At 43.0% G+C, this 27414-nt stretch overlaps 1 protein-coding gene and 1 pseudogene across 2 annotated transcripts in view; both read right to left on the bottom strand.

Annotated features, from left to right (window-relative positions):
* Positions 1 to 224: 224 nt before the first annotated feature.
* Positions 225 to 456, bottom strand: LOC139227292 (U2 spliceosomal RNA; annotated as a pseudogene).
* Positions 457 to 7265: 6809 nt separating this feature from the next.
* The window catches only part of auts2a (activator of transcription and developmental regulator AUTS2 a), a 1264571-nt gene continuing 1244422 nt past the window's right edge, over positions 7266 to 27414 (bottom strand). Inside the window, exons 19-21 of one of the 2 annotated variants that reach the window (XM_070857212.1) lie at positions 22764 to 22847; positions 15341 to 15563; positions 7266 to 9591 (exon numbers count right to left, since the gene is read on the bottom strand). In XM_070857212.1, the coding sequence (XP_070713313.1) occupies positions 8361 to 9591; positions 15341 to 15563; positions 22764 to 22847 (1538 nt within the window). In that variant the 3' untranslated portion in view covers positions 7266 to 8360. The remainder of the gene's footprint in view (positions 9592 to 15340; positions 15564 to 22763; positions 22848 to 27414) is intronic. The other variant, XM_070857211.1, reaches the window with a different exon arrangement.

Here is a 27414-nt window from a genome sequence, read left to right as displayed (position 1 = left end):
GGCTCTGGCCTTTGGGCTGCTTGACCCATAGAAAATGCTCTGACTCTCGTTCTTGAGCATCGTCAAACTTTGGGTGTACTTTGCCTGCCCCACTGAATATTTTTATTTTTTTTTTTAAATTCGTAGCCAATCGTTCCAATTCTTTGTCAAATCACAAACGCCAGAGGTCACCTTGCACATGCCAAGGATCACTCTGCGCCAATGCTCTTAGCCAAAAGGCCTAGAGCCACTGCACCGTTCCTGGAAGTACTGCAATACCAGGTTCGTGCCATGGAGGTGGATGGGTCAGGTCCCCCACACACCTCCGTGGAGGTGGATGGGTCAACCCACCCCACCCACCTCCTGTTTCCAAAAATGCAAGCATATACCTTCCTGACCAGGGAGAAACCACCCGGAGGTCATGGTGGCTGGTCAGGTTAGTTATGCATGATCTTAGCCAAAAGGCCGAGAAGCTGCCCCACTGAATATGCTCCAGCTTGTGTCTTCAGCTCCAGCCGAACTGGTATTCCTATTCTTTGTTACCGCCCCCCCCCCTCCCATCCCCACCTCCACCCCTATTATGGCTCTGATGGGCCTCTGGTGCTTGCTTTTCTGCCTCAGCCCACTGGAATTTCTATTGCTCCTTGCTCTGTTTTGCTCCCGCCTTGGATCTTAATTTCAATGAATCCTTCGGGCCCGGCCCGTGCTATCATCCTGCTAATTAGAATATCACCGCACTCCGAAATATTTTAATGCCCTCTGGTCCTGGCCTTCCTCTACCCTGCCAAATGCCTCCCTCCAGCTACACCCTGCGTCCGGATGGCCTCTTGAAATGTCTGCTTCTCTCTCTCAATAGTTGGCGAGTGACTAGCTCTGTCCTAATTCCAGCTCACTGCGCTCGCCCAGGTCTGGGACCCTGCTGCCAAAGGTGTCTGCTGCACTAGCAGCCCTATGCTCTGTGCCTAAGTTAAACCTTTTTGTTGAAAGATAGGGCATGGTTTTGACTCCTCTTGTGCAATACCCAAAGGAGATCAACAAATATGGAAATCTCCCAGGGGGTTTCTCATGTTGTGTTGGAGAATACAATGTTTTGCTATCCCTGTGAGTAAATAAACTGATCCCCCATGGCGAATTTCAGTCTACATCCTGTGGTGACATTAAAGTGAAGTTGAAAGAAAAAACAAGGGCTCAATTTTCCCCAGTGATTTGCGCCGTTTGTTTGGAGCAGGCCACTTTTTTTGGCCTAAGTTAAAAAAACAGTTTCCCCAACCAATTTGTATCAGCGTAACTCAGATAGTTACGATTTTTTTTTAGCTACGTTTTTTTTCAGCCAAATAGGGCATGACCTGCCACTAACGACAATTCTGGCCATTTAGGGAAGTTTGGCCAGCTGAGAGTTACTCAGGTTCTTCTTAGGCCAGCATATGTGCAGAAAAACCTTTTGGAGTGTGAAGGAAATCGGCGCAAGTGCAGCAGCTGCCCAGACCGCAGTAACAGGAAAGGTAAGAGAGAGGGGGGCGGGGGGAGGGGGGTGTGGCGAGGGGGATTGGGCAGAGGGGGGGGTGGGGGAGAAAGAGACGGGGGGAGGGGAGGGGGAGGGAAAGAGAAGAGGGGGGTAGGCCTTTCAGGTATAGTTAGGTGCGGGGACCGGGAGGAGGCCATTCCGTCTGAGATTAAGGGCGGGGGAGTGGACTGGGAAGCCACTCGGCCTGGGATAGGGGTGACGGAGCAGATCGGCAGGTTACTTGGTTGGGGGAGTGGACTGGCAGGTCACTCTGCCAGGGCCAGGGGCAGGGGGAACAGAACGGGGGGCCCTTTGGCCTAGGATGGGGGCAGGGATCGGCATTGGCATCGGGAGGGAGGGGACACTTTAATAATTGGTGGTAAGTTGCTGCAATGTATTTTAATGTGTTGCGAGCTGGCTGTTTGTTTCACTTTGTAGCCTCAGCCCACATTGTGTCCCTGGTTACCGTGGCAACCTGATCTTTTTTGCGCAGATCAAGGCTCCACCCCCAAAACTAAAGGACAGGTTAGGCTGCACCAAAATTAAGAAATCCAATGGGGAAACTTAGAACATTTTTTGGGGCGTACTTGGGCCCCCCAAAAAATGGGCGTAACTCTTCAAGTATGCCAAAAAAAAGCTTTCAGGAAAATTGAGCCCAGCAAGCCTATCTATTTGTATAAGCTCGAGGCCAGATTATACAGAATGGGTGTGGAGCAGGAAAGAAAAGCAGAAGCCCCATCACTGATCCCTGGCTGCCCCTCGGAGGACAACCCTTTTATCCCAATGTCTGCCTCCTTCCATCCAATTAATTTCTCATCTATGCTATGGGGTTACCTCCAATTTCATGGGTCTGAATTTTAGTTTGAAAGCTCTTGAACAGAACCTCATCACATCCCTGTTGAAAGCATCCACTAATCCTCCTCTATTGCTTTGACCAAGCTTTGAGTCATCTGCCCTAATTTCTCCTTGTGTGGCTCGGTGTCAAATTTTTTGTCTTATAACATTCCTGTGAAGCGCCTTGGAACATTTTACTACGTTGAAGATGCTATATAATAGCAAGTTGTTGTTGTTATTCACAGCACTAATTCTACCAAAGAATTCTTAGTTAGACTGTTAATCAGCTTATACCTCCCCTAGTGCTGACCTACTCTGCCTCTGATGACAGACTCTAGCAATGTTTCATTCTAATTCGCTGACCTGTAATTATTTGGTTTGTCCCTTCCTCCTTTATTGAAATAAAGCTCTAACATTTGCTACCCTCCAATTCTCTGGGACTATTTCCGAATCCAGAAAGTTTGGAAGATTTAACTAATGCATCCTCTATTTTCTCCCCTGTCTTCTAAATCCCACTGATGGAGATTATTTGGCCTGGGCTTCAATTCCATTAATTTATCCATTCCAAATTTTTCCTATTTGAATTAATCTCCAAGTTTCTCCCCATCACCTTGCATTTTCTATGCATTTCTGATATTGTATCTTTCTTCTCCAAAATATTCATTTAGTAGTTCGAGCATGTCCTTATCTTCTGCTATTGTCATACCTTAATCCCTTATTGTGGGCCATCTCTTCCTCAATCACTCTCTTTCTTGCCTATTTACAAAAAAGTGTTTTGCTATTATCCTAAATATCATAGGTTTTTTTAACTCTCTTTTTACCTGATTTTCTTGGTCTCCTTTTGTTGTTTTCTATAAACATTCAGTCTTCACCCTTGCATAAGCCTTCTCATTTTGCTAATAATGGTTCTAACTTCATAGACTACAGTCTATCATCCCAGAAATTACCATTTTGCCTTTCATGATATATTTGCTTTGCAATCTACTAACTACCTTCTTAAACAGAATTCACTATTGGTCTATAGAATTGATAAATAATTTCTCCTACCCTAGTCCAGTCAATTGTTTCCTCATCCCTTGGTTTGCAAACCTTCTTTCCGTAACACAAGCCTGATTGAAAATTCAATCAGGTTATGGTTTACTACCAAATGCCCTACTACCAGTAAGTTTGGTCTGTTAGTAATAACTAAGTCAAGTATCAACTGCTCCCTTGTTGAGTCAGGCATGTGCTCTATGAAACTATCTTGACTGCATTCAATATATCTTTTTAATCCTTTGTAACCCTTTCTATTTTTACGGTTACTTTCTCAGCATTATAAAATCTCCCATTATACCATGTTTGTCCTACAACCCTCCCTAATCGGCATATACATGTTTCCATTAAATCATCATAGTCAGATGGTTTATAAAACATTCCACCAGCACTTTGCATCCATTCCTGTTCCTCAGTGATTCCACCTGCTGATTAATTCATTTGGTTCCGCTCCTTTCCACTGCCACGATGTTGTATTTTATTAATATTCCCTTCCCTATTCTTTATAACGATCCTGGTATATTTTTAGCTCTGAATCTCATCCAGGCTGCAGCCACATTGCTGTAATTGCTATCACGTCATACCCTCCGGCTGGATGTGTGCATCTGGCTCTTCAAGCTTACTTGAAATACTCCTTCATCTGATAAAAAGACTTACATTTATATAGTGCCTTTCACAGTCACCGGACGTCTCAAAGCGCATTACAGCCAATGAAGTACTTTTGGAGTGTAATCACTGTTGTAGGAAACACAGCAGCCAATTTGTGTACAAGCAAGCTCCCACAAGCAGCAATGTAATAATGACCAGATAATCTTTTTTTTTTGTTATGTTGATTGAGGGATAAATATTGGCCAGGACACTGGGGATAACTCCCCTATTCTTCTTCAAAATATTGCCATGGGATCTTTTACTTGAGAGAGCAGACGGGGCCTCGGTTTAACATCTCATCTGAAAGAAGGAAGATAAAGTGAACAGTGAAAGGCAATTTCCTCTGACTGGGCAGTTAGTGATGAGGGGTTATCAATTTAAAATAGGCAGTAAGAGTTTGAGGAGAGAGGTTAAGATATTATATTTTTTCACACAATGCTTTGCCTCAGGGAATAGTTTAGACAGAGACCACTATCTTTTAAGGGAAAAGTGGACAGATATTTGAAGTAGAGGAAGATACAGGGCTGAGGGGAAGAAAATAGGATGATTTTCCGATTGCTCTAGCAAAGAGCCAGCATATACACAATGGGCTGAATAGCCTCCTTCTGCACTAGGACCTGCTGTGGTCTCAGCACTGGTGTTAAAGGCAACGGGCTGGATTTTACCAACCTCTGCGGGTCGGCGGTGGGTGACGTCGGTGGCGTGTCCCGGCCTCGCTGCTGGATCCAATCCACTGTCCAAAATGATTTTCTCCTGATTGGGCGCATTACGCCCGCCCAGCGCGTTTCCCGACCAAATGAAGGAAGTGGGTCTGATGACGTCATTCGATGACGCATAATCAGTCGATTTCCTTAAAGGGACCAGGCTCAAGTTTATTGTGACAGTTGTGCTGTCAGTGTTCTGCAGCATTGAGGTACTGCAAACACTGACTAGCATTGCACAAAGGTGCACGGCTGCACCCAGGCTCTCACAACATGCAGGGAGGTTCTCTTCCCTTCCAATGGGCGGAAGAGACCTCCCCAGGATACCAACGCAGCCTGGTTGCACATTGCACAGGCGGGCACAAGGAGGGATCTCATTAGGAGGAGCAGGCTGCAGTGGTACAAACCTTTTAATAATTTCAGATCACAACATTTTACGACAAAGCCACCCTCAATCTCATTCTGCTGTGCCACTCATCACATCCCCATCACTCTGCCTTCCCTACCCTACTCCTGCACATCCTTACTCACACCAACTTACTTTGCACCTCTATCTACATTATCACTTCCCCATCTCACTAGCCACCCCTCACACTCACCTTCATCCTCGTCCAATCATACCAACTAACACACAAGGATAGGCACTTGTGTGTTTTAGCCAATGTTCTTGTGAAGTTTGTTAATATGCTATCAAACATTGAAATCTTTATTTTCAACACTTTGTGTTGTTGTACAAATTTGTGTGAACCTTTAGAAATGGCTTAGTGAGTTGCTGTGAATGGTGAGATATAATGGTAACCCCCACATTGCTGATGAGAGTGAAATGACTGGATTGGGCATTATAGGAATGCTTTATGATGTTGGTATAGGGTGGTGCCAACCTAGCGCATCATGTGGCAGCCTGGGTGTACAGCATAAAGTGAAGTAAATCTGGCCATAGTGAGGCCATCCCTGGCCTCCCAGGCAGCAATGTGGTCGGGTGCTGTTGCCCTGTGTCCTGTGCAGCATCAGTTGATTGCAGAGAAGGTTGGTGTTGTTGTTGTTGTTGTTGTTGGTGTGCCTGGTGCTGCTGGTATTGGGGCTGATTGTGATGGAATTCTGAGGACCAAGGTGAGACAATATAAACTATACTCATTCTGATGTAATAGATGGCAGGTGAACTTGAGATAACAGCAGCAATGTCAATGGTGAGAGAGGTTGTTCCAATGAGGTGCCACTGGATAGAGTTTGCTCTAAACAGTTGCAAACTGCATAAAGCTCAATCTGTCTTCCAAATGCTGTAAGCAACAGCTTCTGAGCTTGGAAAGCGAACAGCTGTCAGATGGGAGCTTTTATAGCATAATTCCAGCTGTCAAGTAAGGAGATGATTCCATGGCCAATCAACTCTCGCCCTACTTACCTGACGTGATCCCCGACCAGCGTGGGCCCAGTGGTGACCTGGTAAACTCTGAAGGTGAGCGGAAAACAGTTTTAAAATCCTCTGTAACAAGGTCATAATGGCCTGAATTGCCTCCCCTGTCGCTGCCTGTCGGCTCTGCTCAGCGATGACAGACCTGACATTTGGGAAAGGCGCGTGGCAGCGGCTTGACAGCGGAGTCGCGACCCACTGGCAAAAAAAAACATTTTCCCACTCAACCCGCCACCGATTGTGCCCGCTGACCCCCCAGAAAATTCCCTCCAACCCGTTTGGTTGACTGCTTCCCACTTACTGACCCTGGTGGGCATGCTCATCTTGCTTAACCTCTGTTAAACTTTCGACCTCCACTAACACCAATTAATCCCCGCCCCATGCTGTCGGTTTTGAAATTTTGATTTGCCTTCCTCCCCAGCTGATTTAGACATGCATGCAAAGCTGAGATCTTAATCCTCATGACTGAAACTCCATATTAAGAGAGTGAGATGAAACACTTTGAGGCATGCATATGTCCTTTCTGCTGCTGCAGCAATTAGACTGCAACAACTGGCCTGTGGTCTAGAGAGTCAGCAAGCTTCCTGCTCCTGGTTATTATCCAGCGACCCCTGCTAAGTTGTACACATTTCTGGATGTTGCGTGGAGAACATTACTTGGCTCGACTGTGAAGCCTTCCATTGTGCAGCAACCCACCAGCACCCATTGTCACAGCTCAACCGTCAACAATGGCCACTTTGGCAAAGTACTGGAGAGATGCCTGGCCTATGAAACCTATCTTAAAAGGAGAGTCAACACCTTCCAGAGGGCTGGGAGTGCGTGGAAATTATAGGAGGAAAAAGATTAAAAAGAAACTTCTACAAAACAGCTTAACTGTCCAAACGGTCATCTGTTCATGCAGCCACCTCGTGATTGGTCCAAGTAATAAAATGGATGATAAATGGCCATGTTCCATGTCAGCATTTGCTTGTCTTGTTTTTTTCTTTGAGCCACTCAATCTGTGAAATGGCAATACACCAAGAGCAAAGAATATTAACACAAGCTTACAGCACAGTTAGACTGAGAACACTTCAGTTCAATTTTTTAATAACATGGCACAATTTACATAACACAAGTTTTGTTTATGAAGCACATGCCGAAGATTCAGAGTCGCTTCACTTTACAATAGGATCTGTAAAGGACTTCTTTACGTACATGATAAACAGCATATCTGCAAATGAAAGTCTATAGGCAATATTGAGTTCTAGCACTACTGATCCAGTGTACATTATTTTTTGTTTCTCAAAAACACTGCACAACATCAGGAGTTCACAAATTTGAAGCGCACAACTAAACCTTCAGGTGACTACTAAAATAGATCTCTGCTCATAAGAAACAACTGTCATAGATAGAATTTTTTCAAAACAGAATGAACAACTTCAGATCGCACTTTAATACACTATTAGACCAACAGAACTAATTTTACTTCATTAACATAGTTTACAATCCTCAGACACAATGTAATGTGCTAGACTTGCGGTTAAGTGAATTGTGTGTTGAAAAGGCTCCGGTGAGGAATGCAGACTTTCGGATGAAAAGCCAGGGCATTCGCCTGCTTGCATAGTTGGGAATATCTGTACAGCCACAAAAAGTTATCTAACACAGCACAAGCAGACTGTGTTAACAGATAATGAATCTCCCAATAGCACGCTTTGTCCAATGCTTCTGAATCGGCTGTCACACAGCCGCCCTTAAATTTATTTACATTTGTACATGGTAAAGCTTTTTGTCTCTTCCTTTTTGCATATATGTACCAAGCTCCATTCAGCTACGGAACTACCTTTATACACAATTGTCTATACAGCCGGATTCCTTCACTCCAAGTCTTAACCTTAACGCTTCAAAGACAATTTAGCTCTCTTCTAAGGTTGTCTCATTTACCACATACCCAATTTCTTGATAAATATACCAGTTACTCTTTTTAGCTTGCTCTTTCTTCACAACACATTTTTTTTTATATATATACTACAAATAAAATTAACAGGAAGAAAGGAACAAAATGACATTAAACATTTGCAAAATTTAAACTTAAAATGTACAAAACTGTATTTTCTGCAAAGTATTTTTACATTTTTATGGTGATGAAGGCCACACCCACTGATTATGGTCCATTGAAGTCCAATGCTTTAGTCGGTGGGTTATCACACTACAAAAGTGGCCTTTACTGACAGGGTGTCCTCAATAAGTTACCTTCAGTTCTTTTTCCATGTTTGTATTATCGTGCTTCAATGTCTTTGTGTGTGTGAGAAGGTGGCCTGTCCCGTGCCTCTGTGTTACTCAAGGGGGTAGTCCTTCGAGGGGAACCTGCACGTACTCCACCAGTCGGTATGAGAGGGGGAGGGGCACTCAGGGCTGCTGTAGGAGGAGTCTTATTAAGGATGCCATTCTGGTGTGCTGCTGAAGGGCTCACTCTGGGGTAGTGCATGCTGGGAAGTCCAGGTGTCAATAGGCTTGGATGAGACATGTGACCATCCAGGGCAGCTGCGTGAATGGGATGCAGGCGTGCGTGTTCATAGTCGTCTCTGAGCATGTTCAATCTTTCACGTTCTTCCAAGTGGCTCATTCTTTCATGTTCACGTCTAGGATCCATAGCTAATGGATGATCACGGTTGAAGTCGTGGGGCTCCCTATCCCTGTACGAGCGTTCTGCTTCATAAAACCTCGGTGCCGACAGTCTTTGCAAGGGGTCACTTCTCAATAAGAAGTCTCTGGCTAGTGGATCTCGCCGATGAATGTCTAACCCCCTGTACGGGTCTCTCAAAGGATCCCTCATTGGATCCCAGTGGAAAGAAGGATAGGGAAAGCGCTCACTTCCTGGTATTGGGCTAATCCCCATAAAAGGAGCTACCATCCGCGTCCTGTCCAGTGTATTAATGCTGTTCATGGGATGCACTCCACTCATGGCCATAGCCATAGGCATGGAGGTCATCGAGGGGCTGGGATGGACATTGGGCAACGAGGTGGGTTGAGAGTGCTCAGAGGATCTTTGTGCCTGAATCACTTCAGAAATAATATCGTTGTCTTCCTTCCGTTCCTCCTTCACTTTAATCTCATTGGTCTTCTTCTGGTGGTCATATGAAGACTCACTTTTCCTATCTACGTCTCGGGTGGCAATGCTGCTGGGCCTTATGTTGTCTGTGCTTGGTAGCCTGATATAGGGTGAGTTAACTCTATTCAGATGCTTGTTAGAGTCCTCCACGATCCTGCTTTCCAGTCCCAGTCCCTCCTTATCAGGGGCATGATTTTCCTTAACTTTGTGCTCATCAACAGACGAGTCCTTCCAAGTATCTGTGTGGTCCCGCTCTCGTGATCTTTCCTTATCTCGCAGTTCACTATTTACATGATTTCTGTTGTGCTCAGTGGAACTACGACTGTGTCCCAAAGAATTTACTTGATTTACAGAAGGTGATGAAGCATGGGTGGTGTGCCGCTTCTCAATACTATCCCTGTAGATATATATAAAAAAGGAACATGACTTTACCCAAACAACCTTATTTTTATTAAATATTAACTTCTCATTAGCAACAGCCTAAAGCAGATTTCAGACAATTTCCCAAAGCTCCTATTAATAAGCCTCAATTAATCACAGATTTAATTTACTGTTTTAATACCAGATTTTGATAGCCAATGGCCTTTCCTGGCAGGGTGTCCTTAACTTTATGCCAAAGTAACATACAAAAGGGGAGCCATTTTGGGGAGCCTGTGGCCATTTGAGAACCAGTATTAGCAGCTCAGAAATATAGCTCCATAACAGCTATTGTGAAAACTACCAACAGTCAGAGCAATCCGCTAATGAAAAATTAAAGATTAGGTCTGTGTAGGAGTGCACCTTTTATGCAAATTAAAATATTCAAAACTTGCAAGTTCCTTGAAAAGAATTAGAAATTGTTTGTGGACACCGATTTTTATTGATTGCCACACAATTGGACCTGACAAAACAACTTGTATTTATATGGCTCCTTTAACGTAGTAAAACGTCTCAAGGCACTTCACAGGGATGTTATTAAACAAAATGGACACTGAGCCACATAAAGTGGCCATTTAAAGAGGCTGCGTACCCAAAAAAAAATTAGGGGGAAAATTGGTTGTGGGGCTCGAGGAGATTACAGAGATAATGAGGGGCGAGGCCATGGAGGGATATGAAAACAGATTTGAGAATTTTAAAATCAAGGCATTGCTAATAACTAATGTAGGTCAGCGATCACAGGAGTGATGGGTGAGCGGGAATTGGTGCGAGTTAGGACACGGGCAGCAGAGTTTTGGATGACCTCAAGTTTATGGAGGGTAGAACATGGGAGGCCGGCCAGGAGTGCAGTGGAATAGTCAAAGTCTAGAGGTAACAAAGGCATGGATGAGGGTTTCAGCAGCAAATGAGCTGAGGCAAGGGCAGAGACGGTTAACGATTTCTACAGTAACTATTGGGCCGTAACTACAATCTTTTCCCTTTATTTCATTTTACTCTCCCACGTTGGTTTTGCTGGAGCTGCCATGACAGTACTGTATGCTGCAACGGAAAATTATTAACAATCACAATTTTTAAATGTTACATGTGGAGAGGCCAATCACACCCGAGGTGCCCCAATGTCAGCGTATTTTCATAAAATAATTCCCTGCAGGTTTGAAATAATTCCACTGCTATTGGGTAGCTTGACGCTACGACGGACAGCTCCAAAGAATTGTGGGGCATGGGGATGTACCCACAATTCACCTGCCCATCCCCTCCCCACTTGCATTACTGAATTCAACCGCACTCTCTGTGAGAAGTGCTGGCAAGAGGTCAGAAAGAGAAGGAACATCAGAAGGGTAGCTACTCCAAGGCTTTCATGCACCTCGAGTGGCAGCTGCAGAGCAGGATTGGTTAAGGTCAGAACACTGTCTCCAGCCCATCCTGCGAGTGAGTGACAATATTGGTGCAGGGAGTGGGGGGGGGGATCTCAAATATAAAAACAGGAGAAAGTTAAAGAAACAAAACGTCATGCGCTCTCGCTTATCACAAACAACCTCGTGCGATTCTATTTTGCAGACACCATTTTGAAACACGTGGCAAACTAATTCCAATATTCATTCAAAGCAAGAATAACAAGCGCGCACCACAAAATACTGAAACATATTTAAGTGAGAACCACAAGGTGCAACAGGCAAATGATAAACCATAACAAGCAGGAATATGCCCAAGCATGCTGCAGTTCTCCAGGTAGTTCACAATACTATGAAAGGCAATGTGTAGATTGCACCTCCCCAACTGCATATTGCTTTATTCAGAGTCCGGGTTAAAATGGTGAGAAAGCCTCAGCTTCAATGTGCCCAGGTTGTTGACTTCGGACCAAATTTGGAAATTATTTTTGAAGAAGGTGAGTTAATCCTTTCCAGCCAAAGATAAAATGTTCTCTTTAAAAACCTCTCTATCTTTCTCATCCTCCTCCATTTGATGGATATCACTCTGGCCAATTCTCATTTGGGCTTTCCTCTTCGGGGGCAAGTTAAATCCAACCCACACCCAACGTGAAACTGGTGCAATCAGTTCAACTGGCTGTTTCAACTGGAGTCAATGGAAAGTAAAATTAGACCGCGTGTAAAGCGGGCGGACCATTAGACGGCAGCCGTTTCCCACTGAGTAGGTTAGGCTAAATTCTTTCCCTGACCCTTTTAAAACTTAAGCTCATCAACCAGCTATACTTTTGATTTATCGAGTTTTCCCTCTCACTTTTAACACTGATGGTACTGGGCACCACGGAACTTGGTCCTTCACCTAGGTTACGTGATTAAAAATCAAACCATCAAGGGAATAGCGCTAATTATTGTAATGTACTTGCTTCGTGAGTTCTTTGCTTAAGAATTCATAGCAACACATTATCAATAAACAAACTAATTTTTAATATCAAAGTTTTAACAATCACACTACACATTACCAGTTCATCCACTAGGCTCATAACTACATACCTCATCGTGGATGACCTAGACCCAACTGACTGGGGTTTTATTGAGTGTTGTGACCATCGTGACTGGCTAAGCCACTCACAATGCAACAGCTCTACAAACCTGTGAGCATACTCACAGGTACATACATTACAATTATAGTGGACTGAGAGAGTTACTTTACAGTGTTGACCACATAGGAGGCTTATGGCCATCTTTAGTGTCAGTAAAATAATCCCCATAATGTATCTGCAATGGAGCGGTGTCCTGTTTATTACGTAAGTACTTGCTGAAACACTTCAGAAAGAACACTTTAATTTTCACTACAGATGGTGGACTGTGTGTGATTGCACTGGACTCATTTAAGAGCCATCTAAATGCTGGAATGGAAAGAAAGTTAAGGTTGGGATTCAAGGATGAGATCAAATGGGTAAAATAGCTTTCTTACAGGGGCCTTCCATGCAATCGAGGCTTAACTGATTAACATATAGTGTAGTGATAGGGGAGAGGTAAAACAAATAGTTACACCTTTATCACGAGCAGGGAATGGATGAGAGGATAAATATCCCTTATTCTTAGCTGTGACTGCAGTCACTGCAGCTGCTTCCATTTACAGTGGCCCTCCGGTACATGAATTACATTCTACAGTGCCAACAGTTGCCAATAAGAGTAAGCGATGCTTGGTTGGATGGAATCGCTATCTGGATTAAGCAGCTACTCCTGCAGCTGTGATCAGGGATTCTTAATATGTTTTTTTCCTCAATGGATTTTGGGAATTAATACTTGGGATCTATCATCTGAGACAAACTAATAGCTGCCTGAAGGAATAGATTTGGCTTCATCCCTATGTCTGACTGATATCATCAGGCCCAGCAAAAAAATAATGTCACAATGTATTTACATCCACCTTTTTTTGCCAAAATGTCACTAGGAGTTTTACCTCCATGTGTTTTCTCAGTCTGAATCTGGTATCACTGATCTATATGGGTCTTCTACCCACCATGTACAGAGATTAAAGGATACTGTGAATGGCTGTGCTGATGGGTCTAAGAGATTTAACTTGTGGTGTTCTAGGCTGGAAAGGAAGAAAAATCCAAAGTCTTCTGAAGAGTTCCATGTCAAGGACATAGGCCAGTCCAGATTGATACAAGTGCACTAACTCCGCAATAGGACTTATTGAAGTGAACCATTCTCAACATTATCACTAAGAAAAACAAATGGGAGGGCTCTTTGTAGATGAATTGTCCCTCTCCCCAAGAGAGACAATTCAACCCAAACATTAGGATTCTTGTACGAGACACAAAATCCTTCTAGATAAAATTCTAATCTACAAAGTGTTCCTCCCATTGCATTAGCATTATATAATTAGTTTGCTGAAAATTATATTAAGGTAAAAAAAACATTAACATAATATTTAGCAATACAATAATGGAATTCATATTCGTCACCAAATCCTTAACAGAATAATATCTTGAGACATTGTTCCAAACCATTCAGAAAATAATCGCAAACTAATTTTTCTTTGCCAATAACGTCAGTTAGCAGTGTTGCCAGAAGTGTACACTAAATGCAAAGTGAACTTGAAGGTGTGCCTTTCAGGATTCACGTCACGTCAAAATGAATTCCAGTGTGCAACATTACAGCAATAGCATAACTTTAAGGGCATTGCAATGGTAGCGTCTCAGTGATTATGAACACCTAGGATCAATAATGGGTTCTATTTATTTGGTTCAATATTTGTTTCAAAGGAAAAATTAAGCATCAGTTTAAAATAAGAAACAACATTTTATATATCAGAAAACCATTTTGTTTCTGATTCACTTCTCTGGAGTTGTTAATGCTCTAGGCTAACTCAAATTTCACTAGTTAAGAGGAAGGTAGCATCATTTTAATTCCCTTTTCATCGAGAGTACCTAATCCTCTCTTTGAAGAACCCATTAGTGAATGAGCAATAATGTACCACTCTATACAGAACACAGCTAATTTGTGGTGTTACAGTTACATCTATGTTTGTAATTATTTCTACGCAAAATAAAAATAAAAATGGAATGATGTGACATTTTTAGCTTGTATACTTTCTGGATTTTTAAAAATTAGGTTCAAGGAATATAATTTTCAAAATGTCATGCAAAAATTGTTGCTGTGCTTAGCTACCTGGGCTAAGTGGTTGATCACTGACTATATTTAATATTAAAATTATCATAACAGCCTTAGCTATCTTAGGTTTCAAGTAGAAGCTCGACTGTTAAAAATGATTAAAAATTCTAATTAACTGAAGTTTGGGATCATAAATTATCAAGCAATTATACTTATTTGTAAAGAATTAGTTATTGCTAAAAAATGATTAAAAAGATCTTTTCTTTTTTTTAAAAAAATTGAACATTGCTGAGTTTCTACTTTAATCTAATTTTGCTTTGTTAAAATAACAGCTTAGCGTTTTGCAGCATAGACTCTGTGTTCACAAGGTACATAATAATGGTGCTTATCTTCTGATTAGCGATATTATCATGCATTCCTCAGCCAGAAATGGGACAGAGCACATTCAAGGCAGAGCGGCAAATCTCCCTTTATGCTGATCCAGCAAGGTGCCCTAACACTAAACTCAACTACACACCCTTAGCTTTATTTTCCTCAGCTATTGATTAATGACAGCTCTTCAAAGGAAAATTATGCATTTTTATGCAACTGTGTGAAGCCGATGGGGGTGGGAGGGGATGGGGTCTGATGACACGGTACATCAATGGACCATGCCACACCTTGATTGGGTGCAGAATATCACTTCTTCCGCCCACCAGTGAGTCCCAGATCGCGGCTGAGCCGTTAAGAGAACCACTGTATGAAGGAGAAAGGGTGGGCTAGGGGATTAGAACCAGTCAACTCGTGCTATTTTTGAAGGTTCTCTGGAGGCACTTCGCAGGGTAGCACTGGAACGCTGTCTAACAGACACTGGTACACAAGGATAGCAAAAGGGGGCCTGGAACAATACTCTAAGAAATGGGGAAAGGATAAAACTAAGTTGAGTACAGATTAAGAAGTCCACGTTGCTCCGAATTTAAAGACTGAAGGTGCCTAATATCAATTACATAGAATGTTAAATTTGTAAGTAACTTTTTTAACTGAGGTACAGGTGTCCAATATTGCACACGAATCAGCCAATTGGATTTGAAGGAAGCTTATCGTGACATTACATGACAATGAATAACCCACACCTTCGAGTTCGCTGCTCTTTGGTTAAATATAGAAGCGGACTGGACGAATTTATTGCTTAACCCTTCGTACCTTTCTTTTTCATCTTTACTAACAGAAGAGTCTCGTTTTTCTACATCTCTATCTCTGTCATGAGCTGCTACAGAGGAACTGCGCTCTGGCTCCCCTGGCTTCAGCCAAGGGGGTGGGGTTGGAAACGAAGGTGGCGTTCGGTGGAGTCGATTCCAAGGTTCGTGAGGGTTGCTAAAGCTCTGCATACTGGGGCCATCTTTGTGGCTGAACATTGTGTTGGATGCTGAAATGGTTGAGAAAACAAAAAAACAAAAATGTTTAAAAAGTCTGGCAGTTGACGTGTCCGTACTTACCAAGCAACGCACTCTGAGTTTAAAATGTATACATACTATTGGCAGCTGGAAACAAGAAGGGAAAAATTACAGAGATTTACCAGAAAGAACCAGGCACTAACATTGCCATCTAACTGTTTAAATGACCGTTCAGTACCACAAATACCGCAGGAAATGACAAAAGGCAAAACTGGTTTGAAAGGATTGGATCTAACTTGGTAACTTCTTCCCTTATCTACCCTTCACACGCAGGGAGTCATGATGGGGTTCAGTTTCCTGCAATGCTCCAGTACCTCACCCAAGGCACTGCATCAACTTCATTAGTGAACCCAACGCAGTTGTCAGCAGAGTGGAGTCCGAGTGTGTCCTGACTCGAGGTCCACATGCACGTTGTTTCCAGCAGGGGTCACTGCTGGCTATTTCTCCATTCCTAAGGTCAGGAGCACTCAGGCGAATTGTAGCACCCCCAATTCTGCCTTGTTGGAGTTCAGCTAACACCATGCTGGTTAGTGAGGCTTTTCTAGTCTGTCCAACTTAGCATCATTTCCAGCAATGCATTTAGCCTTTAAAGCAACTAAGAAAGTTGTTTAATTTTAAAAATAAAATCAGATAAGGGCAAAATGTTAATGACATTTGGGTTTGAGCTATTAAAAAACAGGGTAAGCCAAGCAACATTGTATTGGATTCATCCCAAGTGCCAACCCATCAAACTCCAACCAAAAGCTGAACAACTGGAATTGTTGATCCACAGTCGATAATGCAGGTGAAGTTTAGCACTGGCCTGGGCTTTTCAGCCATGGACTTAGATTATTTGCAATAGAGATATCTGAACAGAGTCAGTAGTGCCAATTTGTGGCCTAGCCCCACCAACTAGACCAAATCTGCCTCACCTTTACAGTCTACTCCTCTTAAGTGTATAATGCATACGATATGGCCAGTGACAGAATGAACTATCCAAATCCATCAACTGGGACTTGGTACCCAGCTCTTTGAGGGATCACTCCAGTCTGCCAACAGTTCAACACAACATAATGCTCAGGAAACAACACAGTGATTCTATACCTCAGGACTCAGGACTAAGTAAGCGTCCACTTGTGGCAAATTGAATCAGAAAGCAGTAAAATTATATATCAATGCAGTGTAATTTTCTCTATTTATATTCCAAATTCCCCCCACCCCCTAAAGATTTCACTGACTTTACAGATTGTTTCAACTGGGAGGATAGTCTCAAATGATAAACTATCCTTTACTATGTGAGCACGATTCAGATCAAGAAACTTACAACACTGAATGGTAACATGCTGGTAATAGCAGTCGCAACCTACAGGTATGCAAGGAACTTCTTTTTACTGAACTTTGCAGCAATTATTTCCAACTGGGTGGCTTGCTGGCCCACTTCTGTGGGCATCAGGGGTCAACCATGTAGTGTGGGTCTGGAGTCACATGTAGGCCAGATCGGGTAGGGGTGGGAAGTTGCCTACCCTAAAGAACATTAGTGAATCAGTAGGATCTTTACAACAATCCGGAAGCTTTCATGGATATGTTTCTGTTGTCAGCCCAAAATTCCCAGATTTATTGAATTTAATTTCACAACAGGCTCTGGTGGAACTTAAACTCATGACTTCTAGATTGCTGTTCAATACCATACTGTACCATCATCGCCCCTTGCACATCAACACCACCACCATCTTAGAGTCCCCCTCCATCAACATCTTGGGAGTCATCACTGAGCACATGCCTCAACAATTGTCTACAAGGGCAGGGCAGGAGCTTGGGCACTCTGCAACAAGTGGCTCACCCCCTGAACCCTCAAAGCCTATCCACCATCCACAAGGCTCAAGTCAGGAGTGCGATAGAATAGTCGCCTAAATGGGTGTAGCCGCAACAACACTGAAAAAACTCCCTCTCGGATGGAGCAGTTTGATTGATCAGTGCCCCTGCCACTGGCCTAAACACCCACAGCCTCCACTAACAGCACACGGTGGCTGCATTCTGTACCATTTACAAGATACACTGCAGCAACACGGTGACTTTGACAACCCCTTCCTCCCAGAGACCTCTACCACCGAGAAGCACAAGAGCAACAATGAAATGGGGAACACCGTCATTGCCAAGTCACACACCATCCTGACTTGGACATACATCGTTACTCCTTTATCGTCACAAGGTAAATATTCCCTACCCAACACCATTGGGGGAGCACCATCGCCACAAAGACTGCAGCAGTTCAAGAAGACCCACCACTATCTTCACAGGGCAACTAGGAATGGACAATAAATGTGGCCTTGCACATGGTTGCACACAATACATGAACAAATTAACAGGAAAAGGAAACCATCAGTCTCAGCAGTCACCTGGACAGTTGCTTCAATCAAATCGCCCACACATAAATGAGTTTCAAAGCAATTCATTATGTTGAGCTTCTGATTTCTTTATGGTTTTGAGTATCAGAACAGTCCAGGAGTAGAAGGCATCACTGCCACATCACCACCAAATGTTCCAGTTGTATTTTCTATCTCAGTCATTGCCTTTTATCCGAAGTGCATTCCTGTGGGCGGGCTGGACAGCAGTGTTTGTCCACATGATGCAGAAGTAAACAGCCATGTCTGCCATACCCTCAGTGACCTACAGACCGCTTTGCAAATTCTCACACTGTGGACAAGTTAGCTTTGATTGTGCAGGTTTAAGGTCGCCAAAATGAGGATCGAGTGAGTGGTTTGTAGATGGTTTCCACTGGTAGGCAAGGCAGTAATGATAGGACACAGATTGAAGGTGATCACAAAAACAATCAAGGGACAGGTTAGAAAAAAGAATCTTCAGGGAGGGCGGTTAGTCTTTTCAAAAATTAGGCAGTTGCTTGAAAAAGAGAAATATTACAAGGGCATGGAGAGGGAGGTGAGCGGGATTAGATTCGGGGTGGCAAAAAACACCAACACAGATCAGGTAATCTGATTCTGTGTTGTGACATCCAAGATTCTAGAAAAAAAAAAGCAGGAAAAAAAAACACCAACAGGATGGAAGTGCGTGAGCTTCAAGTGCCGGGTTGGCAGGATGTAGAAGGAGGGTTGGCGGGGGAGAAACGGGGGGTACTATTTACCACCCATGGGCCATAGTGTGAACACTCCTCCAGTAGAAGAAATGTTGATCCAGACAGAATATTAGTTATTCAGTAAAGTTACAGCATGTTCTCGTTTAAAAAAAAACCCACAGCTATTCTTTCAGACATAACAAATGAAACGCAGACCAACAGCACCATCCTGTGCAATGCAATGCTGCTGCAATACTTCACTAACAGCACCGACACCAATGGGACAACAGAAGGTAATGCAATGTTGTTAAAGGATTTCCTGTCCAATCAAACTGGATTATTAGCTAGTCGTACGGATCCCATTCACTCTCAGTAATAGGAACATTTTTCTTGACATGGGAAATGTTTATATTTAACTTGATCACTTTCCTTTTACATGTTGATCCCCCATCTCTTTTTCTGTATCTTTCAGGACCTTTTACTTTAACATGTCTCTTTTACTTTATCCAGCACTGTTCCTCATTTTCTTTCACTATCAACAACAGGAACTTGTATTTATATAGCACCTTTAACGTAGTGAAAGGTCCCAAGGCACTTCACAGGAGTATTATAAGACAAAATATTTTACACCGAGCCATATAAGGAGATATGACATCAGGTGACCAAAAGCTTGGTCAAAGGTAGGTTTTAAGGAGCGTCTTGAAGGAGGAAAGAGAAGTAGAGAGGCAGAGAGGTTTAGACAGGGAGTACCAGAGCTTGGGGCCCAGGCAACAGAAAGCACGGCCACCAATGGTTGAGCGATGAAATCGGGGATGCTCAAGAGGGCAGAATTAGAGGAGCGCAGATATCTCGGGGGGGTTGTGGGGCTGGAGGGGATTACAGAGATAGGTAAGTGCAAGGCCATGGAGGGATTTGAAAACAAGGATGAGAATTTTGAAATCGAGGCGTTGTTTAACTGGGAGCCAATATAGGTCATTGAGCAAAGGATGACCGAGTATTGGATCACCTCCAGTTTACGTAGGGTAAAATGTGGGAGGCCAGCCAGGAGTGCGTTGGAATAATCTATCCTTCTACCCCTGTTTCCAGGACTGTTATTTACCATTATTATAGCTTCTCTACATTTTCCTCCAGAAAATCTTTTCTCTTTATCTGACTTGCTATTTCCCAATCTTTTCTAACTTACTCTCCTGGTGATTTTCTGAACTGTTTGCTTTCCTTTCTCTGCTCTAGCCACACAATAATCTCACTCACACCACGAAACACACATTACTACCATTATATTGACGTTACAACTGCAGTGGACCAAGTCTCTGCCATTAGCATGGAGTGTTTAATGTGGGCTTTAAATATTTATTTAATTTGGATTTTCTTAATCCTCTACTTTAATGTATTATTTTCCACCAGAAATCTTAAGTGCAGAGGACAGGCTGGAGACCAGATGTCAGGTCCCTAGCATTGTGGCTCTAAATCCAGTTGCTGTGAGGTGCAGACAGCAGCTCCAAGTTACTGATTCACTGATTTCCTATTGGTCTTTCCTAGACTACTCCAGCATTATCAACACAACAATTCTTTCATAATTCCACGTTCTGTTGAAGTTCTTTTAATATTCGCGACTCAGTCAGGAAATCTAACCGTACGGTTACATTTTCTACGGGTAGAATGCGCCTATACTCTCTGGAATTTAGAAGAATGAGAGGTGATCACATTGAAACAAACAAGACTCTGAGAGGGCTTGTCAAGGTGGATGCTGAGAGGCTGTTTCCCTGACTGCAGAGTCTAGAACTAGGGGGCATAGTCTCAGGATGAGGGGTCGGCCATTTAGGACTGAGAGGAGGAGAAATTTCTGCACTCATGATAGTTGTGAATCTTTGGAATTCTCTGCCTGAAAGGGTTGTGGATGCTCAGTCGATCAATATATTGAAGGCTGAGATCGATCGATTTTTGGACTCTAAGGGAATCAAGGGATGTGGGGATCAGGCGGGAAGGTGGAGTTGAAGTCGAAGATCAGCCATGATCTTATTGAATGATGGAGGAGGCTTGAGAGGCTGTAAGGCCTACTCCTACTCCAAATTCTTATGTTCTTATGTGAATTATAAGAAAAAAAATAACTTTTGCAAATCACAGAACTCAAATGTTGGGAGCGTTGTAGTGTGGGATAGTTTAGATTCATCATCATCATAGGCAGTCCCTCAGAATCGAGGAAGACTTGCTTCCACTTTTAAAATGAGTTCTCAGGTGGCTGAACAGTCCAATACGGGAATTACAGTCTCTGTCACAGGTGGGATAGATAGTCGTTGAGGGAAGGGGTGGGACTAGTTTTCCGCACGCTCTTTCCACTAACTGCGCTTGATTTCTGCATGCTCTCAGCAACGAGACTTGAGGTGCTCAGCGCCCTCCCAGATGCACTTCCTCCACTTAGGGCGGTCTTTGGCCAGGGACTGCCAGGTGTCAGTGGGGATGTTGCACTTTATCAGGGAGGCTTTGAGGGTGTCCTTGTAACGTTTCCACTGCCCACCTTTGGCTCGTTTGCCGTGAAGGAGTTCCGAGTACAGCGCTTGCTTTGGGAGTCTCGTGTCTGCCATGCGAACAATGTGGCCTGCCCAGCGGAGCTGATCAAGTGTGGTCAGTGCTTCAATGCTGATTAGGAAATCAATGTGTGAGGAGTCACTGAGATGAATCTGAACTCAAACTCCAAGAACTGCACAGTGTGTTAGTGCAATCCCTTAAGGTTCCTCTTTATTAATAGCCAATTTAAACCAGCTACAGACTCGAGGGCACATGAATGTAGACAACTCAATCACAGGTTCTCTCAGACATTACCAAAATAATGCAATGACAATCTATCAAAAAGAATAAGATTATACAAAGCAGCAAAGGAACGCAAGATTGATAGTTGCAAGAATTCCATAACAGCGTACACCTTTAAAACATAATAAACAGTAGAATTATTTTAAATTGTCATAGAAACGAGATCCAATAAATGAAGAACTGCCAATGTACACCAGTTCTTCACCTGGCTGTTGTGCTGTTATGGGGCAAGCGACATCATACACACTACAGGCACAAGATCATGGGCAGGGATGAGCAGCTAACTGAGCAACCTATCACAGCTCAGAACTTCGTGGGCATTCAGCTTCATGAATCAGAGTTTCTGCTGTGAAGTCAATCAGAGGTGTCACATGTTGAAGATCCTCTAATGGTTGATTTGGAAAATGCACACCCTTTTGTGGAACTGGACCACAGACCAAAGGGTCCAATAGTTGACATTCAATGTCTTGGCTTGCGTGTGATGAATGGTAAATTGGGAAAGGTACGACAGTCTAGCCTGCACTCCTGGAGACCCAGCTTGAGTCTAAAACAACAAGGTTGTGAGATTATACACACAGGTGTGATACAGCTAAGTGTAATAATACGACTCATTCGTACAGCACAGTTCTGGTACATGTAGGTGTGTTACTATGAAACATACAGAAGGGATACTGTAATATAGATAGGTGTGATACCCTGATACAGCAAACTGGTTGATAAAGATAGGTGTAATATACATAGGTATGATGCACACAGGTGTGATACACACAAGTGTAATACAAATACACACAGATGCCAGAGAGAGGTGTAATATACACAGGTGTAACACACATAGGAGTAATAAATGCAAGTGCAACAGATATGTGTAATATGCACAGATGCAAAACAGATAGGTATAGTATTCACAGGTATGATACACTGAGGTAAGATATAAACAGGTGTGACACAGATGGGGTAATATACACAGATGTGAAACACAGACAGGTGTAATGGACAAGAATCATACAGAATGGTACTACACAGAGGTGTGACACAGCTAGGTTGTAATACACACAGATGTGATTAACACAGATATAATTCAGATAAGTGTAATACACAGATGTAATCTAATCTAATGACTTAAACTCGAGAGCATACTTTGATTCAGCTTTAGTTCACCAACATGGATTTGGCTTTAGCGTCATGGCTAAACAGTCCTAGCTGTGCTAAGCTCACAGTAACGGCTCAGTCCTGTCCGAGTATCAGCCAAAGTATCACTTCTCAAAGTAAAACATGAGAGAGTCATACAAAGAACCCAAAGGACAGAAATACTCACTGATTGAAGGGTTCCCCAGTCCACCAAAGGCGCTGTTACTTAAGGATCTCAGACCAGTCAAACCACTTGGTCTATTAAATGGCTCTAAAAAAACAAACCAATATGTGTCCACCAGTTACACCTTCGATCAAAATCATTTAATTAAAAAAAAAATCTTTAAGTGGTTTTAATTGTATTTAAAAATAATCCCTAGACTTAACTGAATTCACATAACAGGAAGTTAGAATGGCTACTCGTGGTCAGCAGTATATCAGTTCTAATGCTGTCAGGTTGAGACAGAGACCAGACTCTGTTCAAGCTGTGTTTAAAGGGGAAGTTGCATCATTGGCACACCCCAAAACATGAAACACGTCACAGAATTTGGAATAATTTAATATCAATTTCCTTTTACTTCTCCATTAAGAAATACCATTTTAAATGGTGGATACTAATCGCGGCATTGGAGGAAGAGTTGGGAGGAGCGTGATGCAACATGGAACTCCAATCACGAGCCCAAAAGCATGCAGCGGTCCCTTCATTTGAAAGGGCTCCTCCCTCACACTGTGGAACTATTTCCTCTGTGCAGTGTGTTACAAAATCAGCAGCCTGATTCTAATTTCCATCGAGCAGAGAGGACCTCCCCCCTTTGCCCCACTTCCCCCTCAGTCAGACTCAGGAGCACCTCCCCATTATATCATCAATATTTATAGTTTCAACAAAAATATTGAACAAGTCAGCAGGAACTGGTTGAAACAAAAGGATGTTAAAGTAGATCAATTTTAGTAACTGAGTTAGGAAGGAGCCAAACTCTTTGACTCTTCACCTTCAGAAGCTGCTCTAACTTCCTAGTATATATGATACAATAGTCATAAGCACATATGTAGCAGGCAAATGGCAGATGAACCACCCAGAACTGAAATGGCATAGAATATGATATGGATCACTGCAGGACAGAGATTGGTAGACTTCTAGATACAGGCTGCTAGACACTGTGTATAGGGTGGAGTAAGCTAAACTTCTAGATACTGTGTATAGGGTGGAATAAGCTAAACTTCTAGATACTGTGTATAGAGTGGAGTAAGCTAAACTTCTAGATACTGTGTATAGAGTGGAGTAAGCTAAACTTCTAGACACTATGTATAGAGTGGAGTAAGCTAAACTTCTAGATACTGTGTATAGAGTGGAGTAAGCTAAACTTCTAGACACTGTGTATAGAGTGGAGTAAGCTAAACTTCTAGACACTGTGTATAGAGTGGAGTAAGCTAAACTTCTAGATACTGTGTATAGGGTGGAGTAAGTTAGGCTTCGAGATACTGTGTATAGACTGGAGTGAGTTAGGCTTCTAGACACTGTGTATAGGGTGGAGTAAGGTAAACTTCTAGACACTGTGTATAGAGTGGAGTAAGCTAAACTTCTAGACACTGTGTATAGAGTGGAGTAAGCTAAACTTCTAGACACTGTGTATAGGGTGGAGTAAGCTAAACTTCTAGATACTGTGTATAGAGTGGAGTAAGCTAAACTTCTAGACACTGTGTATAGAGTGGAGTAAGCTAAACTTCTAGATACTGTGTATAGGGTGGAGTAAGTTAGGCTTCGAGATACTGTGTATAGAGTGGAGTGAGTTAGGCTTCTAGACACTGTGTATAGGGTAGAGGAAGCTAAGCTTCTAGACACTGTGTATAGAGTGGAGTGAGTTAGGCTTCTAGACACTGTGTATAGGGTGGAGTAAACTAGGCTTCGAGATTCAGTGCTAGGGTGGAGTAAGTTAGGCTTCGAGATACTGTGTATAGAGTGGAGTGAATTAGGCTTCTAGATACTGTGTATAGGGTGGAGTGAGTTAGGCTTCTAGACACTGTGTATAGGGTGGAGTAAGCTAAACTTCTAAATACTGTGTATAGAGTGGAGTGAGTTAGGCTTCTAGACACTGTGTATAGGGTGGAGTAAGCTAAACTTCTAAATACTGTGTATAGAGTGGAGTGAGTTAGGCTTCTAGACACTGTGTATAGGGTGGAGTAAGCTAAACTTCTAGATACTGTGTATAGAATGGAGTAAGCTAAACTTCTAGACACTGTGTATAGGGTGGAGTAAGCTAAACTTCTAGACACTGTGTATAGGGTGGAATAAGCTAAACTTCTAGACACTGTGTATAGGGTGGAATAAGCTAAACTTCTAGATACTGTGTATAGAGTGGAGTAAGCTAAACTTCTAGACACTGTGTATAGAGTGGAGTAAGCTAAACTTCTAGACACTGTGTATAGGGTGGAATAAGCTAAACTTCTAGATACTGTGTATAGAGTGGAGTAAGCTAAACTTCTAGACACTGTGTATAGAGTGGAGTAAGCTAAACTTCTAGACACTGTGTATAGGGTGGAGTAAGCTAAACTTCTAGATACTGTGTATAGGGTGGAATAAGCTAAACTTCTAGATACTGTGTATAGAGTGGAGTAAGCTAAACTTCTAGACACTGTGTATAGGGTGGAGTGAGTTAGGCTCCTAGATACAGTGCATAGGTGGAGTGAGCTAGACTTCTAGATACTGTGAACTGGAATTTCCTGGATAGTTTTGCCGTGAGAGCAGAGTTGCACTGTTTTCTCCAAGGAAATTTGCACATCACTGATTTTTGCCAAATTTACATTGAAACATTGCTACGTGCAAATTTCCTTGATCATTTGCGCCACTTCCAAGATCCATTTACCAAAACCCTCTGGCACTCATTTCCATAGCCCCGCAAAAGACTGCCTCATGCGAGTTTTGTGAATTTAGGCGAATAATGCTCTGGTGTAGTTTTACGCCCCTGAAATTAGGTCTGACACAGCCCAAAGTCACCGGATATATTAGTTCAACTGAGATTTCCAGAGACTGATAGCAATGTTCTTTGCGTTTTCGGCACTGTTGGTTTGGAGGGTATTCTTGGTATGGTGCTGATAAATGGTCCAACAGAAGGAAGCAATAGCATCCATGGGAGTTTATCTGCAGCAATTGGCAATCTAGGTCAGGGTATACTGGACACTGCCTGAAGATGTACAGATGGCTGCTGATGCATTGAATGAAGACTTCATCCACGAGAGCCTTGTATATGGCACTCGCAGTCCACAAAGGTGCTTATACAGGCATTATTATCCGGCACTTCCTGTACATGGTGCTCACCCACTGGCTGGTTGTCCACATTCTTCATCTGCTTCATGCTGCTGTCTTCCTAAATGGCAAAGCTGTACAGCAATGGAAGACATTTGCTTGACAGTATCGGAGGACAAACACTGACCTTTACTTGGATGCCTATGGTGATATCTGCCCCGATGACCTGCACTTCACTGATGTTCATGTTTATCTGATAGCGGCCGTGAGCCATATCGTCAAAACACAGCGGTCAATCTTACATTCTTCTGCCAGAATCAAACAAAGCAGGTGCTGTGGATATTTTCACGGTAAATCAATGAAGCAGTTGCCGAGGAAGTGTGCACTGACCGGCATTATTCCATTCATGATGGTCAGAGACAAGCTGCATGTTCACATACCTCCTTGTGGATGCTGTAGAGCCAAATGGGCTCCATCAATTATCCTCTGGGTTCTGGAGAATCCCGCCACCTGGAATAATTGTGGAGAGCCACTGCTTCTATAGAATTAACAGCACAGAAATAGGCCATTCTGCCCAACTAGTCTGTACCAGTGTTTATGCTCCACACAAGCCTCCTCCCACCCAACTTCATCTAACGCTATTGGCATATCCTTCTATATCTTTCTCCCTCAGGTACTTATCTAGCTTCCCCTTAAATACATCGATACTATTCACCTCAACCACTCCATGTGGTAGCAAGTTCCACATTCTCACCATCTCTGGGTAAAGAATTTTCTCCTGAATTCCTTATTGGATAGATTAGTGACTCTCTTAATAGTTATGGCCCCTAGTTTTGAACTTCTCCACAAGTGAAAACATCTTCTCTATATCTGCTCTATCAAGCCCCTTCATTATTTTAAAGACTAGGTCACCCCACAGTCTTCTCTTTTCTAAAGAAAAGAGCACCAGCCTGTTCACTTTTTCCTCATAGTTGTACACTCCTGTTGCTTGCTGTCCATGGGGAATGAGTTGAAATAGTTGATTCTTGCAAACGACACATAAGTCACCTGCTTCATAAGCCCTATGTATCATTAACTACATTATGTGATTGATGGCCCAAAGTGGCAGCCTGGAAGACACCCAAGGTGTAACAACTGAGGACTGTCATGTCCTCGACAGCTGCTGGCTGTGTCATGCCTGTAGTGGAGTTTGGTCGGAGATCAGTTGTCAGTTCCTGGCACAACGTGATCCCAGCCTCCTTTGTGAAATGCAACCTACAGAGACATGGCCCCTCAGACAAGTCCAGGTGAACACAGGAAATTGCAGGTTCCATCATAATGGCATATTTAAATTCAATTCTATTTACATGAAGCTCCCATCTGACTTGTGTGGGAGTTTCCTTCCACAAGTGCCACCCAACTGGAGATTACCACGGGGTGTGTTATGGGTTCCTGGACACCCAGGGATAACTCCCCTGCTCTTCTTCATAGAATCGTAGAAATTTACGGCACGGAAGGAGGCCATTTCGGCCACTCTTGTTCGTGCTGGCCGATAAACACCTATCCAGCCTAATCCCACTTTCTAGCTTTTGGTCCATAGCCCTGCAGATTACAGCAC

Source organism: Pristiophorus japonicus, chromosome 16, assembly GCF_044704955.1.
Source record: "Pristiophorus japonicus isolate sPriJap1 chromosome 16, sPriJap1.hap1, whole genome shotgun sequence".
Classification (NCBI taxonomy): Eukaryota; Metazoa; Chordata; class Chondrichthyes; family Pristiophoridae; genus Pristiophorus; species Pristiophorus japonicus.
Note: the sequence above shows the minus strand (reverse complement) of the source record. Positions and strands in the feature narration are given on the sequence as shown.